The 17,166-nt window shown below is 42.4% G+C and overlaps 1 protein-coding gene across 4 annotated transcripts in view; it reads left to right on the top strand.

The window, feature by feature from the left end:
* znf385a (zinc finger protein 385A) overlaps positions 1-12,561 on the top strand; it is a 69,903-nt gene extending 57,342 nt beyond the window's left edge. For all 4 annotated transcript variants that reach the window (XM_084367306.1, XM_084367307.1, XM_084367309.1 and 1 more), the window contains 4 exons: positions 2,867-3,226; positions 7,378-7,562; positions 8,689-8,781; positions 9,113-12,561. In XM_084367306.1, the coding sequence (XP_084223432.1) occupies positions 2,867-3,226; positions 7,378-7,562; positions 8,689-8,781; positions 9,113-9,361 (887 nt within the window). In that variant the 3' untranslated portion in view covers positions 9,362-12,561. The remainder of the gene's footprint in view (positions 1-2,866; positions 3,227-7,377; positions 7,563-8,688; positions 8,782-9,112) is intronic.
* The last annotated feature ends 4,605 nt before the right edge of the window (positions 12,562-17,166 follow it).

The raw sequence follows: 17,166 nt of genomic DNA, 5'->3' as shown, positions 1-17,166 counted from the left end.
TCAGAGTTCGGATGCAGGCCAGACTGGGAAAACAGCACCCAACTGCATTATGAATGTGGTCCGGCTCTCGTAGGGATGGGTCAGAGTTGGGTTTCGTAGCTCGTTAATCATTAAGAATGGGGGGCACTGGTGGTAGACGGAGTCATCCTCCCTAAGTAACTCTTGCTGCTGCTGGCTATCATGTGCACACAGTCAGTCGGTCACTGTGTGTTAAACCTGCTGGATTTGTTGCTGGGAAAGTTTGTTGATGACTTGTAACTCACCATAACGCAAGCCTCTGTAATCTCTTTACGCTGGTTTAAATTGCAGCACTTACGATAAACAAAGCGTATCCATCACGGCATAATGTTCCACCTACACACAGGATTGATTACAGCAATAACTCTGCTGTTCTGCCTTCAACTTTACATCTTATGAACAAACAAAAAGGCTTACTCGTGTGTTGGGATCGCTTACTTTCCTTGTACAATGTGGAGCATTTGCTCACACAGGCACTCCTTATTATAATGCCTTCCACACTAATTTCACAATCAGATAATTTTTTTCCAAGAAGCCAACTCTTCAGGGATCGAGTTGAACTTTCACTCTCGCGACAAACAACGGAAGTGCTTTTGGTCTGAATTTGAATAAATCTGTATTAAATCCCACGGCTTTATCAACAAAACCTTTCCCCGTGGACTGCATACTATACATAGCTTTAATTTCCTGAAGTGGATTAGGGCGACGCAGACACACCGGGCTATAGTGTAAAGCATCTGGACTGAGTTATCTCCCTCCGCTGACCTCTTCCAGTGAATAATGCCTTCTACTGTTTGGCTATGAGACCGGCGAGCTGGGAAGAAGGTCAGTTAACAGCCTGATCAATGTTTAATTAGACTTGCAGCATATCCACAGTTTCTGGAGAATCAAGTGCCCTGAATCCTCCAGGAAAAATTTCTCTACTTTGCAGCAAATCTTTCACACTTTTCATTTTGCTCAGTAAATATGACAAAAAGAAACACTTTGCTGCTCCGTGAGATTTATAATTTGGGGTTGCTGCGACAGACAGTGAATCACTGTGGCTACGAAGGCCCCGAGGGTTTAGCCTCAAGCTGAACTTGTTCTGAGGGGGATGAGTGTTGTGACGCTCACTGTGGTATGAGTCGAAACAGTGACTGGATGTGAGGGTTTGGTAGGCAGACCTCCAGGCCATCATGGATCATGAAATCCCTCATTACTATTTGGCCAACCACCTCTGTTCCTCCACACTTGATTCTAACTCAAACCACATGTTACGGACGCAGTGATGGTGTGTTTCTCGGTATTGTGGTGAAATCATGTGCGCGTGTACGTGCCTGCCTGCGTGTGGGCAAGCTTCAACAATGCTGGAGAGAACTGTTTTAACTTCTCTGTCGTTTCGGCCTCCTGCACTTGCAGGTAAAGTAGAAGCTCTGCAATCAACTTAACCAGCTCAGTCAGCGCTGTGGTAGCATAAGCACATTGTGGGTCACAAACCTCTCCGAAAAGCTTTTACCCTCACACTGCACTTTGATCCAGGCCGGGTTTATTGACTCCTCAATGCCACATAGAGTCAGAGTAAGAAATATTCAGGTTTTTTTTTTTTTTTCTTTTCAATGAAACATCTGTTTGACAAACGCTCTGTGCAGGCAGCAGCTCTGCAGCTGGAAACTTCCAATACGGAAAGAGAGAGAATTTTGATCTTGGACAGTAGAGGAATGGAAAGCACTCACAATGGCATCTTCATCAGAGATGATGCAATGGTTATATATAGTTGTACTATATTATCATAGTCACATGAGAGTGACAGGATGGAATGAAATCATGAATATATCACAGCCCCTATGGACTTGTTACGACATGACAAAGCTCATGGGAATCCTTAAAAGGAAATTGAGCAGTTAAAGTCAACATTTGTTTTCTTGCCTGGAATACTACATGTTATCCCTTTAATACCTTAATCCATTGGGGCTTTTCCATTCCCTGCACTCGGTGCTACATCCTGTGGAGTTTGGAGAGTTGGAGAGGACGGGGGGAGTGAATACCCCACCCAAATTTAGGGGGTCTTTTTTCAGCCAACACCCACTGCTTAGTGAATACCAAAATGATTGCGTATGGGAGTGGCTGACCAGAACCATGTGTCTGGAAATGTACGCATAAACATGTTCTGTGATGGAAAGAAAAGAAAAAGTAACAGTCACACGATCAAACACATTAAACCTACAGAGGGAGTGAGCAGAGGAAAAAGTGAGAGGAGAGCTCACTTAATGTTATTTTCTTTGGACCTCATGTCTTCACCCTATGACAAAGCAAATGCCATGTTGATTCAGCCCCTGCCAGAAACAACAGGTGTGTGGAAAAGAATCAAAACATGCAAAGGCAGAGGTATCTGTTTCCTATTTCTCCCGACGGGAAACATTTCAATAAGATGAGACCACATCAGTGAACGATCGGCTTGAAAGCTTCAAAAAGCCTCAAAACATATTAAACACGCGTCCACCCCCTCTGGGCTCCACTTAAGATGTATCTTAAATTAAAAGGCACTCTTTTTAACCAATTACGGCCTGTACAGTAGGAAATAAAAAGCACTTCCGTCTGCAAGCTCTTTATGTTGGTTTGTCTGATCTACGCAGCAGACCGAGCCGTCCACATTCGACTGGGAGTGGTTAGCGGTGTGGTTTGACATAGCAGAGTGTTTTTTTCATGGGAACTTTGCCTCACCGCAGAGTTTAAAGACAACGAAGTCAACAGTGTAACACTTTATTGTTTGAGCTATGCACTTTTGGACTGCAAAATGAGTCCTATTATTTTCCTCTGCATTGCTTTTGACATTTATTCCTCCTTTCTGTGTTTCTCCTTGTTTTTCTAGATGAACCACGGCCTCTGTCACAGTTAAACGGGCCCCTGCTGGCCCCGGGGCCCCTTCCCCCTCTTACCACCCCACCAACCCCACCCATGGACTCACCGGTGCCCTCAGTGTGCCCCCTCCTGCCCACCACCACTCCTCCCCTGATCCCCCCGTCCTCCTCCTCCCCAGGCTGCGGTAGCGGCAGCTCCAGCTCAGAGCAGCCCGGGTCTGGACCCCCGGTCTCAGGGGCCGTCGGCACCACGGCCTCCAGCAGCCCGTCCAATCCAGAGACAGAGGAGGACAAGGCCAAGAAGCTGCTGTACTGCTCACTGTGCAAGGTTGCGGTCAATTCCTTGTCACAGCTTGAGGCCCACAACAAAGGTGGGTTAATCTGTGAGCTCTGATAGGCTGAAACTTTGCAGGACTTTGCAGGACGTAGCTGGTAATGAAACCATGGCGGACTAACTTTGACTTTGTTTTTCTTGGATTTACTGTTGATGAATTTCTGGAGAAGGAAGATTGGATTCCTCTCTGTTAACTCAAACAGCACAGCTGTTGTTGTTGCTGCAGACGGAATGTATTACAACTTGTGAGTCAGAGGAATCTTACCAAGACGACTCAGCAGCTTCTAAATATGTTGTTATGATTTTCTTAAACGGCACTCAGTGTAGTGCATACCTCCACCAAGGCCCCTTTAATCCAGTCAAGCCTAATCCAGTATCAAATAAAACATTTGTGAGATTCAGAATTTTTCACTAGCTAGTTAGCTCAGTTAGTAGCGTGCCAGCAGTCCAGACTGGGAGCTCGGAGCACCAGGGGACTGATGGTGTTTACTGTTGGTGTGTGTACTCGGACAGGCTGGGGCTAGCTGATTAGCATGCTAACGTCAGTAGATATCTCTGCAACAAAAAACATAGGTGTCATAATGTTGATGTTTCTTCTTCACACTTGATAACTTTAGTTCATTTTTTGAATGTTTTCATCTCAGATCCTTACATATTGCATCTTTAATAATATTTGTTAGGCAACATTTTCACATGTATCATATATTTTTACATATTTTATGACATTTTACACACTTTTAATATCAATAGTATCTGGTTATTTATGTGCACCGGGGATTACTGCTGCTTTTCAGACAATTTCAGAACATGATAGATTAAAAGGATAATTCATATTTCACAGTTATGACACCAAGTGTAACAAAAACAACACAATATAACGTGGAGGTCTTTTTTTTTTTGGCACCTCACAGTTGCACAAAGACACACAAACACACAGTCTATGACTGTCCTCCCTTACTGTAACTGCTACCATCTGAGTTGATGACTTGACTGTGACCCTGCAGAGGGTACTGAGAAGAACACTGATCAGCAGATAACTGATCTGTTGAACAGTGACAGGCTAGACCTGTGAAACCGAGCACTGATCTCTCAAGGTGCCTCTACTATGCTGTTCTCTCAGACAGCACTCTGCTAACAGACACTTTCTTCAACCACACTTACTGAAGAAGAAAAAAAAAAACAACTCTCCCCCAATCAAACATTCATGATTTGTCTTGTCATTTGCAGCATGCAGCATAAAAACTGTTTCCCCATAGCCTGAAGGCTTCCACTTTGAAAAAAGCTGCAGAGGAGGATGGTGAAGGCGGGTAACCACTGCAGGAGGGATTTAAGCAGGGAAATAGGAGAAAAATAGGTTGTTATGTGGGTGAGCTCACCACAGCACCAGCTTCATTCAGCCAGACAGCTTTCACACATTACGACACTTTCTCAGGGCTCCAAATACCCCTCAGGTGCCCGCTGCCTGCTTTAATCCTTCATGCCCTACCAACTTAGCTCTCCCTTTGACCTCGCTTCCCTCTGGGGACATTTTCTATGTGCTGACCTCCACTCTTTATTCTGGGGAGTTCTGCACTCTCCTTCACATAAAGGAAAACTTCAGAGACACAACAGACAATGAGGCACAGTCTCAGTGTAACTGTATCCCCCTAGCTTTGAGTAATGTTTGGTGCGGCCAGCTCAGCCATGAAAGCAGCCAATAAATACCTCTTAATGTTGGATAAAGTATTAATCAATAAAGCTGCAATCACTGCCACCATTATGGTAAGATTAAGCTCCATATGGCTTTCGGAATCCATGCGCTGATTAATTGTTTATCAGTCTAACGACTACACAACAGTACATTTGTCTTACATCATACATGACAGTATAAAAAGAGATCAATCACACCGAGGTCACAGCCTGCTGTCAGCTAGTTGGCTCCAAAGTTCAACCCCTGGATGACTAAGTTGAAACAGTTGAAACTCGAAGAGAGAAACGATCTGGAAGCAATCACCCTCAAATCAAAACTGTGCATATTAGCCTGGTTTGAAAATAAAAGCATATGTCGTGCAGACATGAGCAGTGTGCGTGGCAGCAGAAAAGAAAAGAATGAGAGAAAGTATGTTGTGTACGTAATGTTATTTCCTGTCTACACAATGGCTATTTTTGTGTTTTCAAATGTGCCTTGTCTGCTTGTGTGTTGGTTTACACCATGAGTCAACCTAACAAAGACAACTAAATCCACTGGGCCATCCATTGTCAGACAAAAATAGAACAAAAGCACAAACAGACACCCCAAGAGCACATTTCTGGCCACAAGCGAAATCCGTCACTCCAGCCACTTCTTCCCCACTGGAGCCCACAGCCTCCATGTTCCCCACCAGCCACCCCGTCCCGCTGATGTCTATCTCTTCTGTAACCTTAACTCTGTTCAAAGGGATTTTCGAGGGTGACTAGAAATTCAGAAAAAAAGTCAGAGCCAATGACAGTATGATGCTTTACTTCAAGACATCCACATGTAGCAGTGAAGGGGGTAGAGGGCTGATGGGGTAGCAGCATAAATGTAGTCCAATATGCTCTGGTGTGAAAAAAATCTTTTTTTAGAGATTATAAGGCAAAAAAAAAAAGATGCTTGTGATTATTTATATTTATTAAATCCCCAGTAAGTTTACTGTTTCGGTGTAAAACATCCTGCCCCTATTACAGATCTTAGCCACAAGTGTGTGATAACTATGTTTGAGGGATCATATATCAGCATACAGAAATGCTACACATATTCAAAATAAGAGCACAAACTGCACGATAAAACCAAGCAATCAAATGAACTACGAATAAAAGACGAGGTGTGTTATGAACGATAAAATAAGTAAAAGATACAAATAAAACAAAGGAAGAGCAACAGTAAAGGTAATGTTGAACATGTTTTCAGTTGTCTTTTAAACAGGCAGGTCGGGACTTCCATGGTTTGTTGGGAGGTCAGAAAAGGCTGAGCTGCCAATTTTGTTATTATTTATTATTTATTTGGCAAATGAAAAAGAATTAGTAATGTAGGCTGGTCCCAAACCATTAAGAGCCTCATTAAAGATTAATAGAAATTTTAGAGGGAGACAGTGCAGGTTAACTTAATCTGGGGTGATATGCTGTGTCATTCTTGTTAAGAGCCAACGGACTTCTGAAATAATTGTAGTTTATCAACGAATTGTTCTCCAACACTGAAAAGTTATAGTTGTCTATTCTATAAAACAAACATCCCCACAGCTAAAAATCTATTGTAGATTCCTTTCGGTGAGTGGACATCTCTTATGGACAACAGAATACCTTTCTTGAATTGCTGAATATTTGCGTTACTTGCTGAAATCATGATTAATAGCACAGTGTAAGGTGAACTATAGGGGATCAGCCCATTAAGAGACCTGAGTTCAAACGTAATGTATTAGTTGGTATTGCCAAGAAACACATCTACAGAATGATATTTTAATTTGTTCCGAGTACGACGACACACTAAGCAATGCCCTTAAAATAATGCTCTTTGATCACATAAATATTTAGTGAACCATTAAAAAAGTACCGGTGTCATGTTCAGCGTAGCAAGTGTTCGACTGCAGATCCATCCTAAGACCACTCAAACCTGCTTCTCATAATAATCCGCCCGTAAATTTCCAGACGTTGACATTTACAGTCAGAATTATGGATCTTGACAGTGAGGGTTCAGTGGTCCACCACCGGCACATGTGGTGATATAATTTACTACAGGCCAAACTGTGTGACCTCGCCTCACACACTCCTCTGAATCAAAAGTGATCAACGTTTTATAATGAGAGAGGGCTTTGAGACCATCCTTCACATCGTCATGTGCAGAGATGTCTGACTGCAGCCCTCTAGTGGTAACACTTCAGCATTACAACTTCATCCAGTGACATGTTCTGTGTGGTGTGCATACGGTATGTGGTAATTTACTGGAGAATCAAGCCAGAGCCCGATATTTGTCCCTGTCACTGTTTCTCCATCAGTGCTTTGTGCTCATTTTACTTCAGATGGCCGGAAACAGTATGACTCATATATTATAGAGATTTGATTCTATTAGCTTCTAAATATGTAATTTCATCTTGGTTAATGGCATTACTGACCTGAGTTTTTGCTTTTATGTGTGTGTGTGTGTGTGTGTGTGTGTGTGTGTGTGTGTGTGTGTGTGTGTGTGTCTGCCTGCAGGTACCAAACACAAAACTATCCTGGAGGCACGGAGCGGGCTGGGCCCCATCAAGGCGTATCCTCGCCTGGGCCCCAAGCCCAGTGGAGAGCAGGGAGGGGGGCCGGTGGACCCCAACACTCAGGAACGAACCTTCCACTGTGAGATCTGCAATGTGCGGGTCAACTCTGAACTGCAACTCAAACAGGTAGGAGGAAGAAGTCATGCTCTGTATGTAATTTTAGCCAAAACATTATGACTCAATTGTATTTAATAGTTTCATGTAGATGAAGAAGCTCCTCTCTCCCACAGAAAACACTGCTTCTGAAACACCTCGTCGGTGGTCCCGCCCGTAATTCTGTGATTTTGTGACATCACACTTAGTCAACATGTCACACATTTACATAATTTATGCAGAGTGGCTAGTTTGGCACATAAGAATCGATTTAGCACAGCTGCTCTGTTAGTGGTCCTGGGTCAGGCATGTGTGAGGTGACCAATCAGAGGAGAGTTATCCAGGAGGAGGGGCGTTGAAGAGACAAGAGCCAAAACAGAGCGTTTCAGACAGTGCTGCAGCAATGGGCAGAATGAGAAAAGTGATGTGTTTTAAGAGCAATAAAACATGTAAATCTATTCTAGTAGTAAACTCAAAATAAGATTATGAACCTGAAAATGAGCATAATGTCTCCTTTTAAGATCCAGTATGGAGTAGGATCTATTGGCAGAAATGGAATATAATGTTCAAAAAAATTAAGTTTTCATTCATATGCAACACCTTAAACTAAGAGTAACTGTGTTTTCATGACCTTACAATTAGCCTTTTGTATCTACAGTGGCAGCAGGTGATCTTTCATGGACTTCACCATGTTTCTACAGTAGTACAGAATAGACAAATGAAATACTGACTCTCAAGAGTGCCTTGCCTTTTTTTGCGTTTCTAGCAGCCACTGTTATGGAGGGTGAGACAAAGGGTGTCCAGCCAGTTGCAATCTGCAGCCTCACCACTAGATGCTACTAAATCTTACACACTGGGCCTTTAATATACAACATAACGGCTCTTCGGAAATAAGTCTTTTTCATTCTATCAATAATTTTGTGAGGGAATTTGTAATCATTTGCTATAAATAATGACTTGTGGATCAGATTTTGTTCTCACATTTTGCACATTTTAGAATCCGGTTTCTCAAAAATAGTCTCACGATACAATCAGTACCACATGTGTACATAACTCTGCTTTTTCACATGGCTGAATTTCTTTGTCCATTTTTGTCTAACATGGGAAATATTTTAACTTAGAGAATGTGGGAATAAAGTGTTGCTGTCTTTCCTTTCAGCACATATCAAGTCGAAGGCACCGGGACGGCATGGCGGGCAAGCCTAACCCCCTCCTCAGCCGACACAAGAAGCACAGGGGAGCTGATCTGACGGTAACCTTCAAGTTTCACTGTTGAATTCTGATTCCTCCTGTGACACAGTCAGCAAACCTGAGCTCCACAGACATCCATGATTTAGATGAGGTCTGCAAGGTCTTGGAGTGGTTAGAGCGTGTTGCTCTGATCCCTGCAAAAGCCTGCCAGTTGTTCAGTTTTTGGCTGTGTCCTCCTTCTGAAAATATTAACTCAATTGAACTGAAACATGTGAATACAGTTTGAAGGTCTATATCTGTTTCCCCTCCATGTGTTGACCTTCTGGAACTAATCTTTTTATCCCTCTCTCCTCTCTCTCTTGTGTCTGTTTGTGCACCCTATCTGCGTTTAGTCTTCTTTGACCTTCTCCAAGGATCTCACCAAAGCTTTGGGTGCAGGGCTCTTGCCCAGCCCCTTGGCTGTTGCTGCAGCAATGGCCGCTGCGGCATCCTCGAACCAGCTGGCACTCCGCGCAGCAGCTCCCGCACCCCACCCGCACCATCACCTATTGCAAGGCCCGCCTCTCAGCCACGCCATCCTGAGACCCGCCCCCGGGCCCATCCGCACCACCCACGGGCCAATCCTCTTCTCACCGTACTGACACATCACCGTCTGACTTCGGCCAGTCAGGAACAGCCACTCAAAAAGCACACTGTGAAGATACAAACATGATCAACAAACAGCAATTGATAGTGGGAAAAAAAATCCAACCATTTAAATATCGAACTGAGAGAACAGAAGGGAATGGAGCCGCTGAAAGAAGTAGAAGTATGTGTCTCTTTCTTCCCTTTACCTGAAACTCTCCCTTCATTTCAAAGACTCCCAAGTGATCCGCAGACGGAATGAGCAGAGGAGAGATTTTCATTATGCATTGAACTCCCTTGTACATCTCTCACCTCCCCTGGTCCCTCTCCCTTGCACTGTGGCCCTGTCATGGCCGCCTCGATAGCTACAGAAGAAACAGACCTTTCTAGAAACATTAAACCACATGTAGTGTTACATAATTATTCTGGGCCAGGTTGGTTTTCTCTTGTCATCACGGCTCAACGTGTTCTTCTCATCCTATGCACCTCAAAAACCAAGACAATAATGTTATGTCAGTAGGGTAGCTGCTTCCATCGGTCTTCGCTGTATGCGCCACATGTAGCTGTGGCGGCCTCCACGGTACTGTACATGTCCCCTTCTGCCGCCGCAGGCCAGCAACTCTTCAGTTTGTGACACTAGGTCCTCGCTAGAAACAACATGACTTCGGCTGACAGGCAGGTGGTAGCCACATCTGAACATGTCTGATGGTTGTGGGGGGGTTAAGAGAGCAGAAAAGTGACTGTGGGGGATTGTCATTTCCTGAGAGGGTGAGGTGAGAGGAGGGCTGGCACGGGTCAGCGGATGGATTGACCCCAGGCAGCATGCAGACACACACAGGCCCAAACAAATCTGTGTTTTTAAAATAGACTGGACCGACAGAAATCGCTGCAGGGCACATCTGCCAACCTCCATTACAATCAGACAAGGGCCTCACTAAAGGGGAGAGAGGGTGGGAGAAACAAGCAGAAGTCGCGCATTGGTACATACTGTACTGCTTTATCTGATCCCCATCTTTAGCTGTGATTATGTGTGATGCAAGAATCTGCCCTCTGACTTACAGTAATGAGAAATACTGTAAAGTAGAGGCCATAAGTCACATGTCTTTGGTGACACGTTAAGCCATCGAAAAGGTTATCGACATCCTTACATTACCCTGGTCTTCATGAGCAGGCTGATTCACCGTGTAGGTGGGGAGGTGTGGCCTCAGTCTGACCCTGTGTACCGATGTATTCAAGTTGTTTCTGCATGCAGCCTCGCAATAAGATCCTGCAGGGTCAGGCTTCTGCATCACTGGGTCGAACTCCTCCATTCTTGCCTCACCCTCCTCCTCTTCCTCGCCTCCCCCCAATCTCCAAAGGTTCACATGAGTCTATAGTGGAGGGCACATCCACACTGGCAACCATAATGCTCAAAGGGAACAAATTATAGAGAGGAAGATGAAAGCCAAATACATTCTCGGAGAAATGATCTTGAGCTGGAGTGACAACCGAGCCGGAGGCCTATAGTGACGTCGCCCAGAGCGGGAGCCGAGACGTCCAGCTCGAGGCATCTATCGATATTTCCTGTCTTACAACTGAAAGCCATGAAACGCACCATGATTTGTTTTCTTTTACAAAGACTGGTGAGCACTTTGTTCTGTTTGATTTGGACTGTTGGTTTGCATTTGTATCACACATAAAAAATGGCAAAATAGAAAAGACAATAAAAATATTTTTGTAGGTAGAAAATGTTAATAACTGCATCCATGAGGGGGAAAGAAGAACGGGGTAGAACTACTGGATAGTGGTATAATATAAGTGTTGACTCAGACACAGTGACATACAGGCAGCAGGGGAACTACAGAAGCTAGCTAAATAGCAGCAGCAGCAGACCTATCTTGCTCGACAGCTTGAAACTATCACCCTTTTCTGAACGAGATGTACACTGTGCCCTTTCATTGAGAAGCAATGAGCTCTAATGTCTTACCTTTGTCTGAATATTGCAATGCAATGAGCAATTTTTATCAGAGTGACTTGTTATCATTGTGACATGTTGTGACATGTTGTCTGGAGTCATGTGTAAACCGGGAGCACGCCAGCTGACGGACTTTTCTGTTCTTCCATGTGGAGTACAAGCCCTTGAAGGGATTGAGAGAGGGACAGAGAAAGACTGAGGTGTAGCTGGGCTTAGGGACCGACCCTTCATATTAAAGGGCCTTTTTACTATGGTAATCTCTGCTTGGGGAACAGGGTACAACGCCAGGTATCAAGGGATTAAAGCTAGATTTGTTCAACAGGCTTATTTTTTAGTTGGACTTACTGAGTTGCGTTATTTTTTTTTCTGTGTGTGAGAGTTTAAGTGAAAATCCCGAGGAACATTTTCAATGCCATTACTTAAAGAAGAAGCTGGCTCGGTGTCGGCTTCCACCGTCGTGCTCTTTTTGTTGCAGAACGAAAAAAAAACTTCTCTGCAGAAGTTCATTTTGTGAGTGAGATGCTATTCCAGGATCCCTGCTCTTCCTGTTGGTGTGTGTACCATATGTATTCGAGTGTGTATTGGGACCCGCTCTCTCCCCACTTTCCACCAATTGGAGACAGACGCAACCTGGAGCTATAAAGTGGCCTAACACAGTAATAATGGAGACAAAAGCCTGCACACGTTTGGTGTGGGAAGATTGATCAATCACCCTGGATTCTTTCAGGGACTTGATTAATGACCAACCGCATCAAAGTATTGCAATATTGTCCCTGGTAGGTCAGCCAAGTAGCAGCACCACAGATATGTTCATATTGTCTTCCATGTGTTCATACTGTGGTAATCCCCACTGATTCATCCTCATTATTCACACATATGGGAAATAAATGTTAGATTCCTACTTTCTGGGCAGGTATTTCATTTTAGCTGTGTTTAGGCTACTAGCCTTAGCCTTATTCTGCCCTCAGCCTCTCCCGGAGCAGAGAGAGACGGAGAGGCTATGGTGTAATTTTGTCTTGCCAATAAAGTTATTTTTGAATTTCATTGTCTGACGGGGACAACGAGTTTGTATGGCGAATTGTAGCAATACCTGACTCATTCTGGCTACTCTTGTTTATTGCAATAAGAAAATTAAACAATAAATGTGTATGTGAGTAAAACATTATAAATGTAATTTAAATGAAAAAGAAACTTTATGGTAAATACTATTGGTATCAAGAGAAACCATGGTGGGAAAAAAGTAAATGTCAATAAATCATTAAATGAAAAAAAAATGTCTTCAGAGTTTTTATTTTGAAATTTGTTGCGAAACACATTCTATCAAATGTCACAACTCGTGAAGAAAACTACTGGAAATATCTTATATAATATCTCTCAGTGTGTCACAGTCCTATGACATCAATACATCATGTACCCTGAAACTGATTTTCATTATGTGAATCCACGTCAGACAAACACACAATCTGCTTCAAAAGAAATAAGATGTTGTGAGTTGAGAGTAAATGCAGTGAGTCCATTGACAGAAAAAATGGTGACTCAGAGTTTTTTCTTCAGATGTGACATCAAAAAGAGTTTATAATACTGTAAACGCAGGCTTTTCAGCTGTGAATAACAAAAATGTCAGAGTAAATCGTCGTCGTACTCTCGTAAAAAAGGAGATGCTCTGTTATTAACTCTCCATGAGGAAGCTCCAGGATTTTTCTCAAGATAACAACATCGCTACAATCCGGTCTGTGTGCCTTTTGGACAAAGAAAAGACTTAATTACATTCTTCCAAAAGATACGCAACTTATTATTCTAACATAATTTCAGTGTGAATACAGAAATTGCGTCATGTTAATGTTTTATCATGTTAATGTTTTATCATCACCAACAAGGTTCTTTTGTCCTGATTTCATTCGATTTTCCTCAAAGCAGTAGTTCTCCCCCTGGATGTAAGAGCTAGGGATTCACGATATATATCAGTACGCTATCAGCTTTTTATTGGTATCGGTGAAATTATAGCCAATAAATAAAACCGATAATGCAAAGCCAAATTTCTTCCATTGACTTAACGAGCACAGCATCTACACTTCTTCTGGAGCAGAAGAAGTTGTCGGTCTAAGGTCATACACAAAATCAACAGACGAATATTTGCCTCTGGTTCACTTCCATTCTATGCAAGTGAGGGGGCAAATAAATCTTTTGAATCTGGTGACGAAGTCAACTCGCGGATCAATTTTGACCAGCAAAGTTACAACAATCACTAATACCAAAGGTGTGTGTGTGTGTGTGTGTGTGTGTGTGTGTATGTGTGTGGGTGTATGTGTGTGTGTGTGTGTGTGTGTGTGTGTGTGGTTGACCCCAGAAACTGACAACAAACCAGCAAACTGAGTTCTGTGTGTCTCACACCTAATTCAAGCTCACTATATTTGGATCTGCATCAAATTGCACTCACTCATAGATACCAGCCACCTAAACAAACCTGATGTTTTTCATTCATTCAAGATTCATGCATTATTCCACTTAGAAATTAACCAAAATATTGAAAAACTCCCCATTTCCAATGCCTCTGTCCCTTTATCTGGAGCCACACCAAAGATTAATGTGGTCTATTCTGGGCCGAGACCCATCCTCCATCCAAGTCTAGTGAAAAAAGTGTTAATTGTGCATTGTAAAAGTAGACTTTATTGTGCAGCTAATACAGTAGACACTATTAAAGTTTAAGTTTATTTGGTATCTGTGAAAACTTTGGGCTCTTAATTACTTTAAAACCTTTTTTATGAGTTTGAACAATTGAGAATTTGTTCCACTTGAGTATTTGACCAACCGATCTCAGCGACTTTTATACACTGCTGAATCTCTTTCGTGGGCAGCAGATGCAGCTAGTAGGAGTAGCAGCTGACTGGAGCAGCATTGTACTGTCTGATGAAGAGCCGCATTGTTCTGGCTGGAGAGCGTTACTGTTTTATTGTAATAGATGGCCGTTGTGTTGTTCCTCTGACTTTTTCAAGCATTCCTAAACAGTGACAGCTTGCCAGCATCCTGCATCCTGTGACAATATACAGCTCAGCCACTAGATGGTCCTACTGCCATGACTACCTGAGAAGCAAGTCCACTTGAAACAATGCAGTGTAGCTGTAATGAGCTTTTCAATCTCCCCGGCACATTCAGTAAAATTTATTCACACACACACAAGCTCAGGGACATTCAGTACTGATAGGAACAGTATGCATAAGGACTTATTGTGCTGATTATGCAGTACATTATATCGAGCTGCCCTTTCAGCTGTGAGAATATACACAAGAGTGACACAAAACCATATGGCAGTAAAAAGGCGTTGAGCAAATCAGACCGATGGTTGTTATGTTATACTTTCTTTATGGTCACACTCATCAAAGACGTTGTAAAACTAAATGACCCATAGGACTCTGCAGCACCCTGAAGAAAAATCACATGGCACGACACAGACATGATTTGCAGATAGTGTGCTGTTGTCTGAAGAGCTGCAGTTTCAGGTATTTAGAAATGTCACCAACGTGCACCTCCTTTCTGTTTTTATAGGCAGCTCTCTTTGCCTCTTTCTTTCCTTCAAGCATTTTTTTTCTTCGCATGGCGTGTTTGGTATTGGAACTGGACTTGGTAGTTTACCCTGACCCTCTCAGTTTCCCACACAAGCCTTTGGATGTTCGGTGAAGTTGTTTAATGCTGCTGGACTGTGGATTTCTTTGTGAAGGACTTGCTCATTTTGCAGTGTAATGGTTCCTGTCAGTGTATTACTATGATATATGATGTATTTTAAATGAATATTACTGCTGTATTAATGTTTTAGGTGCTTTTTACTACTGTAGATTTTTAAGGTTGAGCTCATTTTAAATACTTTATATGATGTAGGGCAGTTTAATCTACAGCAACATAATTCATTGGAGTTGGTTCCTTTAAGTGCAGTGTGTGCACTAAGTTTCAGCGGAGCAGGATGTGCAACAACAAATGTTTCACCATAAGGACAGTTTGGATAGGATAATCCTTCATTTATACTGATGCATTTTTGGTTTATTGTAATTTGGGTCATGTCATTGAATTAAACTTGCCTCCAGTAGTCTATAAAGAAACTGAACATGGTAGAATACACGAGTCAGAGCCCTTTACATCAAGTGGCAAGGAAGGTTTTAAACATGTTGCCACTACAGAAATCAGAGCGACTACAGAGCTCAGAGAAACAGCCCTGGTTTCAGCTTTGTGACTATGCATTTTACATCTAATCCAAGAGAGATGTAGTGTCAAAAGATTACATTATCATTCAGTTTATCAATAACAAAAAATCCAAATCACCACATTTGGAGGTATGTGGTTTTCAATAGAAAAGAAGGGTATGAAAAAAAATAGTAATCTGAAACATAACTAAAAGCTCAAACTAAACATGCTGTGGATTAGTGTAGGAGTGTGTGTACAAGTACCTAAAATTCGTACTTGGAGTTACTGCTTGTACATGCAGTGCACACATTTCCAATCTAATTTAGATGATATCTCTGATTCTGCTTCATCAATTTTCATTATTTGTTTTTAAGCTGTTCATAATGAGTGAATTTTATGAGCAATGAGACCAGTGCTGCTTCTCAAAACCTGGTGCCTACATCACCCACAATGTAACTCAACGACTAATGCCGTTTTTCCAGCATGGCTCTATTCAGTCTAAACCAATGACGTGCTTGTCCAGATCCCCGCGGTACGGTGGAAGAATCACTGCTAACAAACTGGTTCCACTAATTCAGTTACAAACACAGTTCATTTATTTTTGCTTCTTCACAATAAAAGCCCCCCATTATTTAGTCATTTTAAAGCTTTTCTTACGAAGAAGCGTTACAGGGACTGTTGAGTTTTCACCAGCAGTACCTAAATATTACCTCCAAGCAAACATGATGAAACGGTAAGACACAGCAGCTGTTTGAAAGTACAAACAGGATGAGAGAAATTCAGTTAGAAGCTTCAAAAGTACTGAGAGCTGAACACACTGACTTTCAAAAACCTCTTTCTCTCAGATTTCCTGCTGGAGCCACAAAAAAGCTTTAGAGTACTTTTTTCATGTATGTAGTACTGTAAGATCTGTAAACACAATTTAACGTGTTAAATTGGTGGAGTTACCCTTTAAGTACAATGCTTAAGTAAATGTAACTACAGTACATTGCATTCCACTGCAATGTACAGTAGTTAACATAATTATGTATCCAACTACAGTAAGATAAATCTCAGGTCATTTTTATGTTGAACTCCACAATGGCATAATTTCCAGATATTAATGAATTAATTTAAATAAGAGAGAAGACAGACAGAGACCTCATCTGTGCACAACTTCCAGCTTTTGATTCTATAGATTTCGATTCCTGAAAGCAAAAGCATAATGGCATGGGCTTAGTTTTGCACTAGACAGCTGTGAGAGCAGCAGCTCTTTACTTGAGAGCTCCATGCATTGAACTGTGGCAATAACACAGTGAGATGGTCAGACAGAGATCTCCAAATGGAATCTGAAGAGGTAGCTGAGGTGCCTGTGCTTTTCTCTAAATGGAGGTCTACACCTGAGAGGAGAGGGCATGTTCTTTGCTCTGCCTTTCTTTCTTCCCCACTGGCTGCCTCTCTCTGTGCAGAGTTTTCCATCACACACGTTGTATGCAGAGGGAAAATATGAGACAGATCTTTGGCGTTGATGTGAAGCAAAGAACGTCCTTTTCTGCTTGTTAAAATAAGAAAAGCTTTCGCAAGTCGTTTGCCAAGTGGATTCAGACAAATTAATTCAGGCATTTTTGTAGCCACAAGAAAAGAACGAGATTAAACAGTCTGGATAGATGTTGTGCATGGCACAAATGTTATAATTGCATGCAGTGCACACATTTC

Source organism: Pagrus pagrus (genome assembly GCF_965226575.1).
Source record: "Pagrus pagrus genome assembly, chromosome: 11".
Classification (NCBI taxonomy): domain Eukaryota; kingdom Metazoa; phylum Chordata; class Actinopteri; order Spariformes; family Sparidae; genus Pagrus; species Pagrus pagrus.
Note: the sequence above shows the minus strand (reverse complement) of the source record. Positions and strands in the feature narration are given on the sequence as shown.